The following is a 17,492-nucleotide window of genomic DNA, read 5'->3' as shown; positions in this document are numbered from 1 at the left end:
CAGATGCAAACTGTTGTATATAAAATGGATAAAGAACAAGGTCCTACTATATGGTACATGACTTAGTGACTGAACAACAGCTATATGGCACAGAGAACTATATTCAATATCCTGTACTAAACCATAATAGAAAAGAATATGAAAAGAATATACATAATCAAATCACTTTGCTGTACAGCAGAAACTAACAGAACATTGTAAATCAACTGTACTCAATAAATTAAATTAAAAGAAAGCTGTTACAGGCATTCACATATAGGTCTTTGTGTGGTCAGATGCTTTCTTTTCACTTGGGTAAACTACTAAATATCTGAATCATTTAGGTCTGTACTTAACTTTTTAAGAAATTGCCAAACTATTATCTGAAATGATTCTGCCATTTTACATTCCCACCAGTGGTGTATGAATGTTTCAGTTGCTCTACATCCTCACCAACACTTGATATTGTCAGTCTTTTTAATTTTAGCCATTTTCAGTTCAGTTCAGTCACTCAGTCATGTCCAACTCTTTGCGACCCCATGAATCGCAGCATGCCAGGCCTCCCTGTCCATCACCAACTCCCGGAGTTCACTCAGACTCACATCCATCGAGTCCGTGATACCATCCAGCCATCTTATCCTTGGTCGTCCCCTTCTCCTACTGCCCCCAATCCCTCCCAGCATCAAAGTCTTTTCGAATGAGTCAACTCGTCACATGAGGTGGCCAAAGTACTGGAGCTTCAGCTTTAGCATCATTCCTTCCAAAGAAATCCCAGGGTTGATCTCCTTCAGAATGGACTGGTTGGATCTCCTTGCAGTCCAAGGGACTCTCAAGAGTCTTCTCCAACAGCACAGTTCAAACGCATCAGTTCTTTGGCGCTCAGCCTTCTTCACAGTCCAACTCTCACATCCATACATGACCACAGGAAAAACCATAGCCTTGACTAGATGGACCTTTGTTGGCAAAGTAATGTCTCTGCTTTTGAATATGCTATCTAGGTTGCTCATAACTTTTCTTCCAAGGAGTAAGCATCTTTTAATTTCATGGCTGCAGTCACCATCTGCAGTGATTTTAGAGCCCCCAAAAATAAGGTCTGACACTGTTTCCCCATCTATTTCCCATGAAGTGATAGGACTGGATGCCATGATCTTCATTTTCTGAATGTTGAGCTTTAAGCCAGCTTTTTCACTCTCCTCTTTGACTTTCATCAAGAGGCTTTTGAGTTCCTCTTCACTTTCTGCCATAAGGATGGTGTCATCTGCATATCTGAGGTTATTGTTATTTCTCCCAGCAATCTTGATTCCAGCTTGTGTTTCTTCCAGTCCAGAATTTCTCACGATGTACTCTGCATAGAAGTTAAATAAGCAGGGTGACAATATACAGCCTTTACGTACTCCTTTTCCTATTTGGAACCAGTCTGTTGTTCCATGTCAGTTCTAACTGTTGCTTCCTGACCTGCATACAGATTTCTCAAGAGGCAGGTTAGGTGGTCTGGTATTCCCATTTCTTTCAGAATTTTCCACAGTTTATTGTGATCCATACAGTCAAAGGCTTTGGCATAGTCAATAAAGCAGAAATAGATGTTTTTCTGGAACTCTCTTGCTTTTTCCATGATCCAGCGGATGTTGGCAATTTGATCTCTGGTTCCTCTGCCTTTTCTAAAACCAGCTTGAATATCAGGGAGTTCACGGTTCATGTATTGCTGAAGCCTGGCTTGGAGAATTTTGAGCATTACTTAACTAGCATGTGAGTTGAGTGCAATTGTGCGGTAGTTTGAGCATTCTTTGACATTGCCTTTTTTGGGATTGGAATGAAAACTGACCTTTTCCAGTCCTGTGGCCACTGCTGAGTTTTCCCAATTTGCTGGCATATTGAGTGCAGCACTTTCACAGCATCATCTTTTAGGATTTGAAATAGCTCAACTGGAATTCCATCACCTCCACTAGCTTTGTTCATAGTGATGCTTTCTAAGGCCCACTTGACTTCACATTCCAAGATGTCTGGCTCTAGATTAGTGATCACATCATCATGATTATCTGGGTCGTGAAGATCTATTTTGTACAGTAGTTCCGTGTATTCTTGCCACCTCTTCTTAATATCTTCTGCTTATGTTAGGTCCATACCACTTCTGTCCTTTATCGAGCCCATCTTTGCATGAAATGTTCCCTTGGTATCTCTCATTTTCTTGAAGCGATCTCTAGTCTTTCCCATTCTGTTGTTTTCCTCTATTTCTTTGCATTGATCGCTGAAGAAGGCTTTCTTATCTCTTCTTGCTATTCTTTGGAACTCTGCATTCAGATGTTTATAGCCATTTTAGTAAGTGTGTAATATGATTTTGATTTGCATTTCCCTAATGATCAGTGTTGTTGAGCATTAGTTCATGTACTTATTTGCTGTCTGTATAATATCTGTTCACATCTTTTGCTTGCTATTTGATTGGATCGTTTGTCTTCATATTAGTGAGTTTCGAGAGTTTTTTGGTATATTCTAGATAGAAGTCATTTATCCTATATATACTTTAAAATATTTTCTTTCATTCTGTGGCTTGTCTTCTCATTCTCTCAACACTGTATTTCAGGGACTTCTCCAGTGATAGGTTAATGGACCTACACTTGCAATATAAGCAGTGTGGGTTGACCCCTCTTTGTGAAACTTAGATCCTACATTCTGTGTGGTGCATCCGGAAAACAAACAAACAAACAAATCAACAAACAAACCGAAAACCCAGTGTATTTCAAAGAGCAGAAGTTACTGTTTTTGATGAAATTCAATTTGTGCTTTTATGGGTCATGCTTTGGTGTTATAGCTAAGAAATCTTTGTCTAATGTAAGGTTACAAGGAATTTCTCCTATGTTTCCTCCAGAATGTTAAGTTTTGCATTTAGTTCTGTGTTCCATCTTGATTTAATTTTTGTGCAGTGTGCAAGGGATGGGTTGAAGCTTTTTTTGTTTGTTTAATTGTTTCAGTACCATTTATTGACAAGACTGTCCTTTCACTGGTGAGTTCCCTGGAACCTTCTTTGAAAATCATTTGTTGTCCATATATGTGTCTTTACACCAATACACTAAATTGTTTCGAATACAGGAGTTTCATGATAAAATCTGAAAATCAGGTAGTGTTTGTTCTCCAACTCTGTTCTTCTTGCCAGCTAGTATTTTTTACTTCTGAGAATTTTGTTCTTAGGTCTAGACTATTAGAGCAAGAGTACTAATTATAATGAACAATAACTTTCATTTTGTTTGCCAAGACTGATAACTATTCGAAGAGTCAGCAAGAGCATGAGCAATGAAATCAGATCTGGTTCTGAAACATGGTTCTATCACTGATTAACTGTGTGACTCTGGTCCAGTTACTTATCATCTGAAAGTCTCAGGCTCCTCTGCTGTAAAATAGGGATGATAACATTTACCTCATAGTATTATTTTAGGAACAAATTAGAAAATATACAAATCTTTGATATAATTTTTACTTAATATATGTTAATTTAGTTTAAAAAAATTAATGCAATAAAATATATAGTATTCAGTTACCTAAGGCAGATATAATCAAAATGTCTTTGGCATTCTCATTTCTCTTATTTTATCTTTTTTTTGGCCATATGACTTGCAGGATCTTAGCCCTTACCAGGGATCTAACTGGGCCCCAGCAATGAGAGTAAGAGTCATAACCACTGGACCACCAGGGAATTCCTATATTTTATCTTCATTTTAAAGTCTTTAAGAATTATATATAGGTTTGAGGTTTGAATTTGAAACATTTTTAGATATAGCAAAATGTACTAGTGTTTCTCATACCTCTGTGTTACATTCAGATGGATGGGTTAAAATACCAACAGAGGTGGTTGAATGAGGTTGTTCAGTGCTGGGGGAGTGTAGAGGCAGAGATAAACCATCACTTTTGAGGCATAGAATATTCCAGCCAAGAAAAATCTGGCTCCATGGGAGTACACATGCGTGGAAGATGAATAACGATTGTAAATCTGAATTTTTCTTTGATGGTGACTTGGGGTAGACATTGACCTGTCTCTCCTATGTCTAGGTGAAGGTAAAACTTGAGTTTTCACTGAAAATTGAATTAAGCAATATTTTAAAAAATCTTCCATATATCATAAGAAAAAGATGGATAACTGAATTTGGAAATGGATAAAGGATATATACAGGGAGTTTGAAGTTGAAGCCAGAATTTTTAGTAGACATATGAAAAGAATCTTAACCTCACTTGTATGTAGTGAAATATAAATCAAAGCTTCAATGGAATAACATGTTAGGTACATCATATTGGCAAAGAGTAATAAGGTTGGTAATAGCAAATATTGGCAAGGATGTCAGGGAAAGTAATTAACTTGTGACTGGTGGGAGTATAAATTGGTAAACCATTTTTGAAAGCTATTTGGCAATACCTAATAAAGTTGAACATGAATATTCCCTGAGACCCAGCCCTTTCTTTTCTTGGTGTTTACTCTAGGGGAATTCTCATACATATTCTGGGAGATCCATGGACAGAATGTCATCCTTTCTCGTAGTAAAGAATCAAAAACTGCCTAACCTGTCTCTCTGCCTTTCTCTTCCTTTCTCTGTCTGTCTCACACACATATACATAGCGAGTTATTTCCTGAACCATTTTTAAGTCACAGTACTCATGACATTTACCCCTAAAGCTGTTTTTTAAAAAAACAGAGTTCTAAAGCAGATGTAAAAAAAATGTTAACGTGTTTGATTTTGCTGGTGGGACATACAGATCCGGTATTTTCTATTCTTCTCTGTATTTGTGAGTTGTTAAAAAGAAATATTTTTGTATCCCTTGTTTGCTTTTTTTTCTTCTTTAAAATTTTCTTTTAATTTCTCACTTCAGACTAAGTGAGAGATTCAGACCAATCTTTCCCTTTCTGTGTCTTGTTTGATTTAAATCTTTAATGTGTCTTTGGCTCTTTTCCTCACATGATTTGATGTATCTCCAAGGTACTTATTTTGTGTCCAGAGTTCTTTAGACACTTGTTTGCTCCTGCTCATCTCCACTCAATATACATAAGCTGGTTAGTTATTTCTCCACCCCTTTGGTAGTGGGGATTTGAGTTGATGATTGGAACTTACCTTTTGTGTTTCAGGACAGGAAGGCTTTGTAGAGTTTTTTTCTTTTCTTTTTTTTTTTGATATTGTGCTATTTGCCTGTCTTGGTATTTAAGATATTTCTGTGTAGGGAGGGATGTTTGTTTTAGTGTACAACAGATACGTACAATGAAGATTAGATCATACGCTTCTCACTAGAATTTGCAAAGAATTGTAATAAACAATTCTTCATCTTCAAAAGAGAGGCTTGTGTTGTCCCCTCAGTTGGCCTGCCTAACACAGTGTTGTTTAGCTGCCAGAATGACTCTCTGGCCATGTCAAGCTCACTTTACATGGACATGCTTCTAGTTCCCCGTTTTCTTTCATCTGCTTCTTTGGTAAACAGATGACAGAAACTTCCTCTGCCTGATCCTTCTATGACATGCTGCAAATTTAGCTCAGACGCCAGCTGGCTGTGTGTGTCTTTGGCTATTCATAGAAAGGGAGGGTTTAACCTTCCTTCCTTCTGAAGAAACCTGAATTTTTTCCATGAGTCTGAATCTGTTTGCCAAGGGCTATTTGGAATTGAAGCTCCTAGAGAATAGAAAAAGCTCTGCCTTTTTGTGAACTTGAACAATCTTTTTTAAAAACTACATTGATAATTTATTTCTTTAAAAAAATTATTTTAATTGGAGAATAATTACTTTACAATGCAGTGATGGTTTTTGCCATACATCAACATGAATTAGCCAAAGGTATACACGTGTCCCCCCAATCCTGAACCTCCCCCCCCACCTCCCTCCCTAACCTATCCCTCTGGGTTGTCCCAGAGCACCAACCTTGGGTGCCCTGCTTCATGCATCAAACTTGCACTGCTCATCTATTTCACATGTGGTAATATACATGTTTCAGTGCTTCTCTCAAATATCCCACCCTCACCTTCTCCTGCTGAGCCCAAAAGTCTGTTCTTTACATCTGTGTCTCTTTTGCTGCCCTGCATGTAGGATCATCAGTACTGTCTTTCTAAATTCCATATATATGCATTCATAAACAGTATTTGTCTTTCTCTTTCTGACTTACTTCACTCTGTATAAATAGGCTTTTGGTTCATTCACCTCATTAGAACTGACTCAAATACATTCCTTTATGTATTTATGTATCCTCAAATACATTACTTTTCCTGAGTTTTATATATGTACCACAACTTCCTTATCCATTCATCTAGGTTGCTTCCGTGTCCTAGCTATTGTAAATAGTGCTGCAGTGAACAGTGGGGTACATGTGTCTCTTTCAATTGTGGTTTCCTTGCTGTGTATGCCCAGCAGTGGGATTACTGGGTATATGGGAGTTCTATTCCCGGTTTTTAAGGAATCTCCACAATCTTTTCCATAGTGGCTGTACCAGTTTGCATTTCCACCAACAGTGTAAGAGGGTTCATTTTTCTCCACACTCTCTCCAGCATTTATTGTTTGTAGACTTTTGGATGATGGCCATTCTGACTGGTGTGAGATGATACCTTATTATGGTTTTGATTTGCATTTCTCTAATACTGAATGATGTTGAGCATCTTTTCGTGTATTTATTAGCCATGTGCATGTCTTCTTTGGAGAAATGTCTGTTTAGGTCTTTTTCTCACTTTTTGATTGGGTTTTTTGTTTTTCTGGTATTGAGCTGCATGAACTGCTTGTATATTTTTGAGATTAATGCTTTGTCAGTTGTTTCATTTGCTGTTATTTTCTTCCATTCTGAGGGTTGTGTTTTCACCTTGCTTACAGTTTCCTTCATTATTCAAAAGCTTTTTAAATTTAATTGGATCCCATTTGTTTATTTTTGTTTTCATTACTCTGGGAGATGGGTCATGGAAGATCTTGCTGTGATTTATGTTGGAGAGTGTTCTGCCCATGTTTTCCTCTAAGAGTTTTATAGTTTCTGATTTTATATTTAGGTCTTTAATCCATTTTGAGTTTATTTTTGTGTTTATTTCTGATGTGTGCTTGCTTTTGAGTTGTTTTCTTCTCTGTGTTCCTGGGTGTTGTAAAGACCTACACAACCATTTATTAACTGTCGGTCATCTCAGAAAGTCCACTTGGACAACAGATAGATTGTATGCAAATGGTGCAAAACATGTAGCTTGGCTACAATGCCTGAAGGCTACTCTTGTCCTAGTCTGGTCCTGGATTCTAGTTTTGATCCAGAAACTACCCCAAGGCAGCCTATAAAATATCAGCTGGGCTCTGTGACTGAACTGGAAGTCTGGCTCAGGGCTTCCAAAGTTCATATTGAGCAGGAGCCAGTAGGGCTTCTTGAGAGTCCTGGGCAAAATGTGTTCATGTCCCAGTTCAAGAGAGATTTTTTTCTTGTCCGTTTAGACTTTTTGCGCCAGGCTTGTTCAGAATTGAACAGGTTTTGGGACAATATTTACTACAACATTAGTCTCAGTGGGATTCCCTCATAGCTCAGATGGTAAAGAATCTGCCTGCAGTGCAGGAGATCTGGGTTTGATACCTGGGTCAGGAAGATCCCCTGGAGAAAGATGGCAACCCACTCTAGAATTCTTGCCTGGAGAATTCCAGGGACGGAGGAGCCTGGTGAACTACAGTCTATAGCGTTGCAGAGTCTGATATGATTGCGTGACTAACACTTTGTCTCAGTGCATGTGGTAATTTTCATAAATCTTTTAACATCACAAATATCAAATTACCATGTCCCTGCTTTTTTTTTTTTCTGATGTCTTAAATTTGCAAACTAGTTACTGGATGTAAGTGTCTTTATGGTGATGGCTGGATGTTTCAAATTTTGTATTTCTATTAATAACATCTATCACAGTGTCTGGAAGATAATACCTTCTCAATATATGTTTGTACCTAGAAAATATGGCTGAATATATGGTGGTAAAACATTCCAAAGTCACTGTTCTAATTTTATCCTTCAATTTTTTTCAGCTCTTCTGTTTTCATCTCTCTTACAAAGTCTTAGATGGTTTCTAACATCATTTGTACTGCTTCTATAATTCTTCCTTCATACCTGTTCCCCCAAATTTTGTTCAGTCAAAATAAGGCTTTATTTTCTCCCTTGGGCTTTGTCCTTCATGTTTAAATGATTTTAAACATTGTTTGTATCTCTGTCTGATTCTTCTATTATATCAAGCTCTTGCTGGTTGGTATGCCTGCTGACCCTGGCTTATGGGAAATTAGTTGTTTCTACATAGGTCTGTGGTTTGTGAGCTCACTTTGAGTGAAGTTTTAGTCTGTGGGAATCCTGGGTTATCTGGATCAAGGACACATCTCTCTAGATAGATGTTTTTTCTTCTTGGCACCATCAGGGTATTCTTGGCCTAGAACCAATTTTTATAAGTATTTTCCAGCTCGAAAGTTTCTAGACTATATAGGGGGCTTCCTAGGTGGTGCTAGTGATAAAGAATCCACCTGACAATGCAGGAGACAGAAGAGATGTGGGTTTGATCCCTGGGTTGGGAAGATTCCCTGGGGTAGGAAATGGCAATCCACTCCAGTAGTCTTCAAATCCTGAAACCACAGGAGGGCAGACTCTGGGGAGACACATGCTCAGTGGAGACACTTTTATTCTTCCACTAAGAATCTAGGCCAAGGCATTGCTTTGCCATCTGCCCAGGGATTGTTTAGCTTTTTCTGGAGCCCACCATTGTTCTTTAGGAATCTTTCTTCAAGACCACTTTCTAGGTCTTCCAGTTTCAGTTCTCCACCTCACCTTCCATCCCAGAGCAAGTGTTCAGTCCCAAGCCCCTGGAGTACAGCTTCTCCCTGCAGGGTAATGAGCTCATGTGCTTCCAACTTTGGTTCTCAGTTTATTCCTTATTTCTCGCTCCAGACCATTTAACTTTTGCAAGCTCATTTAAATGAACATTTCCTATGTATTTGTCACGTTTTCCCCAGAATTTCTTAGGGATTATAAGGGAAAGTTTTTTTGACTATCAAGGCAACTTCTAAGATGATGTCCTCGCTTCCATTTTTGTGGTTTGTTTTTGAATTTTATGTTTAAATTCCTTTTTCATTGTTCAGATCTTTTGCTCTTGGTAGATGTACACCCTACATTTTGTAAGCAAGGTTTCTGTGTGTGGGCTACGACCCATAGGACACAAAAGGATGACTGCTGATGTCTCCTAGACATCTGGAACAGAGGCTAACAAACTAAAGTCCTATAATCTGTTTTTAATTGAATAATAATTGCTTTGCAGTGTTGTGTTGGGCAAGTCATACAACATATCCAAGGGCTCAGAGTCCATATCTTTTAAATGGTGGTAGCAAGGCTTAACAACAAAGTTCTGAAAGATGTGTCTCCCCTGATACGGATGTTCTAAGATTTAAGTAATAGAACAGATGAGAAAACATTATGAAAAAAAATTAAAAGCACTGCATCAGTACCAGATGGGTTTTGTTTCTTCTTTTAGATACCATAGGGATATCATTGGCCAATGGCCTATTTTTACTAGTATTATTATTAGCGTTTTCTTTTCCCATTGGTAGAAGGGAAAATGGTAGACGGTAGGAGAGGAGCCTTCCCTCTCCTTCTGCCATTGCATCTCCTACTCCATTTATCTAGTTTATGACAAGTAGAGTGGCCTTTTACTTAGACAGAGGATGAACTGCAACTTCTGGCTGGTTTCACCTCGTTGGGTATGGTGATGGATGTGACTCTGTTATTCATCCCTCAACTTATGATCCTGTACATCACTCAGGTTCCTTGCTTGAGAGCAGGTGTTGGCAACCCTTGGTCAATAGTAGTAATGCATTGTTTTTTGGGTAAGGTCTTAATAACACATGAAATTGTTTATATGATTCTGCTGCTTCAGTGAACCGAAGAACTACTGCCTGAATATAGATCTTCTCTGCTGTTGCCTGTTTATGGCTTGTCACTGAAGGAGAGTATCAGTTGGCACAGGTGTTCAGAAAGCTATAGGAAACCTTTAAATGCATATTAAAAGAGGAAAAATAGGATTTATAATCAAAGAGTTTTTACAGCATGATCTTATGTAACACACCCATATTATAATATAAATTTTAAGTTTGAACAAGTCATATCATAAAAGGACCTACCGGATGAGTAAAGCCTGTTATATAATGATGGACCAACCAGATTTGAATATTGGTACTTTTTGGCTTTTATTTGAGGCCAAGTTCTCAAACAGAGCATTTACTTTGGTTCAGGTCAAATTAAAGTCATAATTTGGGTTGGGTTAGTCCTTGTTTAAATAACTTAGGTGAGGTTTAATTTGTTGAACCAAACTCTGGAACCAGTTCAATTTATGAACGAACATATATAACTTTTATCCTAGGGCCCAATAGATACTTTTCAGTCATTACAGAGGATTCAAAGAGAATATAAAGCTAAAAAGGAAAGTGCTTGTAGAAACATCAATAGAAGAAATAGAAGACATTTGTGAAAGTCTGATCTCAGTTATTTGTGTAGTTCACTGTATAAATTAATACTTGATTCTCAAATAAGCAAATATGCTTTTAAACATTGAATCTTTATTTTCACAGAATGATATGGCAATAAGACGGTTAACCATGGTTTTATATCTTACTGGATTTTCTAAGCCATAGTGTTACAATAGTGTTAGTGGCTCAGTCCTGTCCGATTCTGTGATTCCATGGGCTGTAGCCTGCTGGGCTCCTCCATTCATGGAATTCTTCAGGCAAGAATACTGTAGCGGGTTGCCATTTCCCTCTCCAGGGGATGTTCCCAACCCAGGGATTAAACCTGGGTCTCCTGCATTGCAGGCGATCTCTTAACTGACTAAGCTACCAAGGAAGTCCTTTTCTAAGGCATATTTTTATCTAATATGGAATAGTACCATGACTGCCCTACTTTCTCTTATATGTAGTGATTGCCTGCAGCATACATAGACAACATAAATTCCCAGTTAATTCAAACCCACTCTTTTGACCCTCTGAAAAGTTAATCTCTTCATAAAACCTGTTTACCAGACCTCCTAACAAATAGGCAGGCTTGAAGATCAGTTCTTGTTTTGTTCCCTGCCTACCATCTGTTTTAGATATTAGTCAGTCATGAAATGCCTAAAAGCTATAGTCTGAAAGATACTGAGAGCAGAGGACCTGAACTGTCAGAAAACAAAATAACATCCTTGGGCTTCAAGGGCTACTAGGTATATTTTCTAATCAAGCAGTGATAGGAATGATGATTAAAATCAATAATGACTACAAATGTCAACACTGAAATGCATCCTAGTTTCTGGAGAAACCGCCAAGCTGGTGCATAGGCTTTGGTTACCTTTGTTCTAGGATAGCTACTGAAAGTTTGTAGCAGAGGCCGTGCATGCAGACTAGTTGAGTTTGGTCAGTTTATGCTGAGCACCTAGTGTGGACTTTCCCTGTGGCTCTGCTGGTAGAGAATCCACCTGCAATGCAGGAGACCTGGCTTCGATCCCTGGGTTGGAAAGAGCCCCTGGAGAAGAGAAAGGTTACCCACTCCAGTATTCTGGCCTGGAGAATTCCATGGACTATATAGTCCATGGGATCGCAATGAGTTGGACACGACTGAGTGACTTTCACTTCACTTCATTTCTTCACCTAGTATGGTGCTACTATAGGGAGAGAGGTAAGACCTGTTCTGTACCCTATGAGAGTTCTCAGTCTTCGAGGGAAGATGTTACTGAACCAAACTTGGTTCTGCTCGCCTGTGTGCAGTGAAGACAATCCACTGATGCTGGATTGTGGTGAAGAAACATGCAGCGTTTATTGCAAGGCCAAGCAAGGAGTATGGGCGACCGATGCTCTAAACTCCTGAACTCCTTGATGGCTTTCAGGGAGAGGTTTTTAAAGTCAGGGTGATGGAGAGGGTTTTGGGGTGTATGATCAGCTTATGGCCATTCTTCTGGTTGGTTGGTGGTGAGGTAATTGGGTGTCAGCATCCTCAACATTCTGGTTCCAACTTGTTTGGGATCTACATGCTTATGTCAGCGTGCAGTTAACTTCTTCCTCTTGGTGGAGGTTTCAGTATCTGCAAAACAACTCAAGGATGTGGCTCAGGATATTATCTGTAACCCTCAAGGAGGAACTGAAGGTTCTAGATTTTGTTGAATGTCTGTCTTATTTTCTCTTTTCTTTGTTCCTGCATTTTCTCATTTTGATTAAATTTGTTCTTTGAAACTAGGGGACAGCCTTGGAAGCTAAAGTTTTTCTACAAACGAGGCAGGTAGAGGACTTGGATGGGGCTTCTGTCCTGGGAAGGCCCTGTATCCCACAACTATCTATGCTGTGACAATAATGGCTACCATGGAGCACTTGCTGTGCATACACCAAGCCTCATACCTACCGAGGACTTATTTACTTACATTGTCTTGAATGCTCTTATCAGTCGTCTAGGGAGGTATTATCTCCAGTTTACAGATGGGGAAGCAGTATTTTTTTCCCCTGCCTGTTATCATGCTGCCTCACAGCCATGCAAAGGACTTAGTCTGGAATCTGACAGGTGAAGGTCTAATCTTGACTCGGCTATATACCTGTGGAGTCTTGAAGACATGTCTTAATTTATTTGAGCCATAGTTTCTCATCTGTACAACAGAGTTAGTAATAGCTGCCTCAGCTCTCAGCTTCAGTGTCAGCACCCTCAGAAAGGCCTTACTCAACCACTCTAAGGAATCTTATTCCCATCTTCACAGTCACTTGATCTCATTATCCTGTTTTAATTTTGTTATAGTCTTTATCACCATCTGAAAGGATCTCATGTGTCATTGGGTTACATGACTATTATCAGCCTTCCCACTTGATTGTAAGTTTCATGAAGGCATGAAGTCATAGTCACCCCTCTGTCCCCAGACCCTGGTTCCTGACACACAGTAGGCATTCATAAGCATTACATGAATGCGCAGTGGTCTAAGCAACAGTAATGGAAAATGATTGTATTTATATTTCATGTCCTTGTGAATAGTTTCACTAGGTTTTCTTAGAAAGAAAATAAGTTATTGAAAGCTTTGAACTGTACTGTTAAGATAGGTAGAAGCTTTGAAATTTTTTTACCCATGCTTAAGATTTAAAGATAAATTATTTCATCATCCAGTGCATGATGGGCCATCCTTGACCTGAGCTGGGCTCTAATAAAAGGAGCAATGAGGCAAATACAACATACAGACACAAAAATGGGGATCTTTCCTTCATGAGACTAGGGGAGATGCTGAGAGAAATGTGTAACCAGCACTCATCTGAATAGATGTGTGGCCTTCACTCTCTCCCACAAGTAAGTGACATGTTATACTGTATCTACTAAAGGCACCTCCGGCTGGTACTGACTTGTTTATCTTTGCCATCGTTTCAGGATTCTGAGAAGCGAACCCCACTTCATGTGGCTGCGTTTCTGGGAGATGCAGAGATAATTGAACTCCTGATTCTGTCAGGTAAATATCAGCTGTACTTAAAAGTCAATGGCATGTGAAAATTTAAGTAACCAATTTACTAGATTGACTGCTACAAAGAACCCAAACAAAGTTTCTTTATTGTGCTTGTGGACATTTATTTGGTCATTGATTTTGTCAGTAGACAAGGGACAATACAAGACATTCTTCTTATTGAAAAGTGACTTCTCCAGTAAAACTGTTTTATGTTGCTTTGAAAGTCTGATTCCTGACCATCTTAACAAGTAGTCAGGCCCAGTATTGTGGATGCATTCTGTACATTTGGATATCTGTTTCTTTCATTGTAAAAAATTAAAAATTAAAGAAGGAAAATGGATTCCTTTAAATCCATGAATACACATAGATATGTGTGTGTATTTACATATTTTTAAATTGCATTGGACAGGGAGGCCTGGCGTGCTGCAGTTCATGGGGTCACAAAGAGTCGGACGTGACTGAGCGACTGAACTGAACTGAAATTGCATTGCAAAACAGTACTATTTTGTTTAACTTAACCTCATGGAGGTTAGGTTAGATACATGACTATAATGTAATCAAAGCATAAAAATATGGGAAAAAATGAAACATCAGTTTCTGGATAGTAGTTACCTCTGAGGAGACAAATAGTGTAAGAGATGTTTTCAGGGGAGGGTATAAAAGAGACAGTAATTCTGTAAAATGCTTCATTTTTTAAAAATTGGGAGTAAATATATGGCCAGCACATGTTGTGGTCATACTGGTCTTTGTGATACTGTTCTGTTTATTTTTCTATATATTTTAAATATTTCATCAGATTTTAAAATGCCAGTGTTTTCATTTTGGAAACCTATATACTTGGTGGGAATCCCAGGTGGCTCAGTGGTAAAGAATCTGCCTGTCAATACAGGAGATGCAGAAGACATGGGTTCGATCCCTGGGTCAGGAAGATCCGCTGGAGGAGGAAATGGCAACCCACTCCAGTATTCTCGCCTGGAAAATTCCCATGGACAGAAGAGCCTGGCGGGCTACAGTCCATAGGATTTCAATGAGTCGGACATGATTGCATGACTAAACAACACATAAGCACCTTTACTTGGTACATCTCACCCAAAAACAGCATGCGCTTTCTCCTTTGAGTATTTGCTGGACAAATCCCTGGAATGGATCTAAGCATGTGCGTGAGTCTCAGTGTGGATTATATGCAGGCTATCTGGCTTTCTTCTTCCTTCTTTTGGTTTCAGTTCAGTTCAGTCGCTCAGTCGTGTCCAACTCTCTGCGAGCCCATGAACTGCAGCATGCCAGGCCTTCCCGTCCATCACCAACTCCCAGAGTTCACCCAAACTCATGTCCATCAAGTCGGTGATGCCATCCAGCCATCTCATCCTCTGTCGTCCGCTTCTCCTCCTGCCCTCAATCCCTCCCAGCATCAGAGTCTTTTCCAATGAGTTAACTCTTCGCATGAGGTAGCCAAAGTACTGGAGTTTCAGCTTTAGCATCAGTCCTTCCAATAAACACCCAGGACTGATCTCCTTTAGAATGGACTGGTTGGATCTCCTTGCAGTCCAAGGGACTCTCAAGAGTCTTCTCCAACACCACAGTTCAGAAGCTTCAATTCTTCAGTGCTCAGCTTTCTTCACAGTCCAACTCTCACATCTATACATGACCACTGGAAAAACCATAGCCTTGACTAGACGGAACTTTGTTGGCAAAGTAATGTCTCTGCTTTTCAATATGCCATCTAAGTTGGTCATAACTTTCCTTCCAAGGAGTAAGCGTCTTTTAATTTCATGGCTGCAATCACCATCTGCAGTGATTTTGGAGCCCCCAAAAATAAAGTCTGACACTGTTTCCACTGTTTCCCCATTTATTTGCCATGAAGTGATGGGACCAGATGCGATGATCTTCGTTTTCTGAATGTTGAGCTTTAAGCGAACTTTTTCACTCCCCTCCTTCACTTTCATCAAGAGGCTTTTTAGTTCCTCTTCACTTTCTGCCATAAGGGTGGTGTCATCTGCATACCTGAGGTTATTGATATTTCTCCTGGCAATCTTGATTCCAGCTTGTGCTTCTTCCAGCCCAGCATTTCTTATGATGTACTCTGCATATAAGTTAAATAAGCAGGGTGACAATATCTAGCCTTTACATATTCCTTTTCCTATTTGGAACCAGTCTGTTGTTCCATGTCCAGTTCTAACTGTTGCTTCCTAACCTGCATCTTGGTTTAGGGAGATTCAAATCTGGAGGAAATGCCACTGCCCAGAGACTATGCAAAAGGCCAATAATAAGGTTTTGCCTTTGTTTGCAGTAGTAAAGGGAAATTGTAGAATTCCAAAGTCAGCTATGCAAAGATAGGAAGTGATACAGTATTGGAGCAGGTGTGGAGAACACTGAAGAAGAATGGTGTGTGATGCACAAGGAAGATTCACATTGCCCTTATTTTTGTTGTGGTTGTGTTCTTGAGGTAGCTTTTCTCAGGAAACAAGTATTCTATGCCTTGCAATGCTTGTGCTACATGCTTCTGACCGTCTCATGGAGGTTAGGTTAGAATTCGTGGAGTACTTTTTGTGCTGTTGAGAACAGGCCTTCCTTCTGATAATTCTAAAGATGTTTCAAGGCTGTGTTCCAAACAAAATGTAGTGCTTGGCACTGGCACAGTCTGTGGCTAAGAGCCAGTGCACACCTGGCTGGTTGCCCCAGCAGTAGAAATTTGGCCCATAGAAAATTATAGGCAGAATTGGTGGAGGTGCAAGATAGACTTTTTTGGTATGAGACCTAATGATCCCAGCAAACTCTACCTACCTTCCAAGTGTTGTTTTAAGACACAGCTCAGGGTTCTCAGAGGAATGTTTGGTTTATGACTGTGCAGATTTAGAACTTTGTCTTATATCCCCAGCTATGCTTTTTTTGGTGTTGGTTTGTTTGTTTTTCTACATTTGAAGGGGAAGGTTTTAATTCTTCAGCATGGAAGTGATCCATCTATTTTCTCCCAGGCATCTAGGGTCTGATAATCAAAAGACTTGGTTTCACCTCTCCTTTATGTGGGCATGGAGCACCCCAGCCTCTTTTAAACGGCTCATTCAGAGCCAGGAGAAACTGTTCTGTATCTCTTGATCTGTACACCTGTTTCCTTAGCCCAGTCATCTTGGAAGAATCACTGAGTTATTAATGCCTCTAGTATAATTTCAGGTGGCACATGCTATGGATTTTTTCCTTCTTCCCTCATCAAATTAGGAAGACTTAGGATACGGAAGAGAATTATGAAGGTTCTTTAGGAATTTTACTCAACTGTGGAAACTTAGCAAACTCTTGAAATTCTCATGGTTTTAATTTCCCTGAAAGGTTCTTTATTCATTTTACGTAGTATATTCCTAAACAAATATCATTGCAAGAGCAGTGATTTCATCTCTAGACTTACATCTGGCAGCTGACCCTTTGGGGAATCCAACCAAGTTGTTTTCCAGTTTAATAATGAATGAGGTGCTAATGATTCCCATGTTGGACAAATCATTTGACTTTGCCAGAGTCTCCCATTACAGCTGTGTTCTCCATTGTTGTGTTAACTTACAGAGCATAGTGTAACTCAAGCCCACTAAATTCCTACTGACATTATCTTTTGTTAGCTAGGCACATTAAATCCTGAGTGTCTCTGAGTAGACAGCAAGGAATTCAGGCCTTGCAGAGTTCCTCTTGTTATAACTGCTTCTGGCTTTATTTTCACCACCTGCTTGTAGCTTCTGTTTTGGAACTGACCCAGTCAGGATTAAGGCAGAGAGAAGGTCAAGAGCTTGCTAAATCATTTGCCTGAAGATATATGAATGAGATCAGTGTGAACCAACTAGCTAAGAGACTAGTTTTGAGATATAGAGAGCAGAGCACACAGAGAAACAGCCATAGTAACAAGACCTTGTAGAGAAATTCTGGAAACACACAGGGTTAGAGAGAGTTCTGAGCTGAAGGCAGAAAACCGGGATTACACACCCTGTCACGTGTGAGTGTTTGTGAGTTGTAACTATTAATTAAAAAAAATAAATTAGAATGTAGGCCACCAAACAAGTGGTATTCCTATGAAATTATTTCCTGTAATTTTTCAAAATGTGATT

General features: G+C 39.3%; 1 protein-coding gene across 1 annotated transcript in view; it reads left to right on the top strand.

Annotated features, from left to right (window-relative positions):
- Positions 1-17,492, top strand: part of ANKRD44 (ankyrin repeat domain 44) — a 222,332-nt gene that overhangs the window by 155,414 nt on the left and 49,426 nt on the right. Inside the window, exon 3 of the mRNA XM_068967953.1 lies at positions 13,338-13,416. Coding sequence (XP_068824054.1) covers positions 13,338-13,416 — 79 coding nt within the window. The remainder of the gene's footprint in view (positions 1-13,337; positions 13,417-17,492) is intronic.

Source organism: Capricornis sumatraensis, chromosome 3, assembly GCF_032405125.1.
Source record: "Capricornis sumatraensis isolate serow.1 chromosome 3, serow.2, whole genome shotgun sequence".
NCBI lineage: Eukaryota > Metazoa > Chordata > Mammalia > Artiodactyla > Bovidae > Capricornis > Capricornis sumatraensis.
This window is presented reverse-complemented; position numbering and strand designations above follow the sequence as displayed.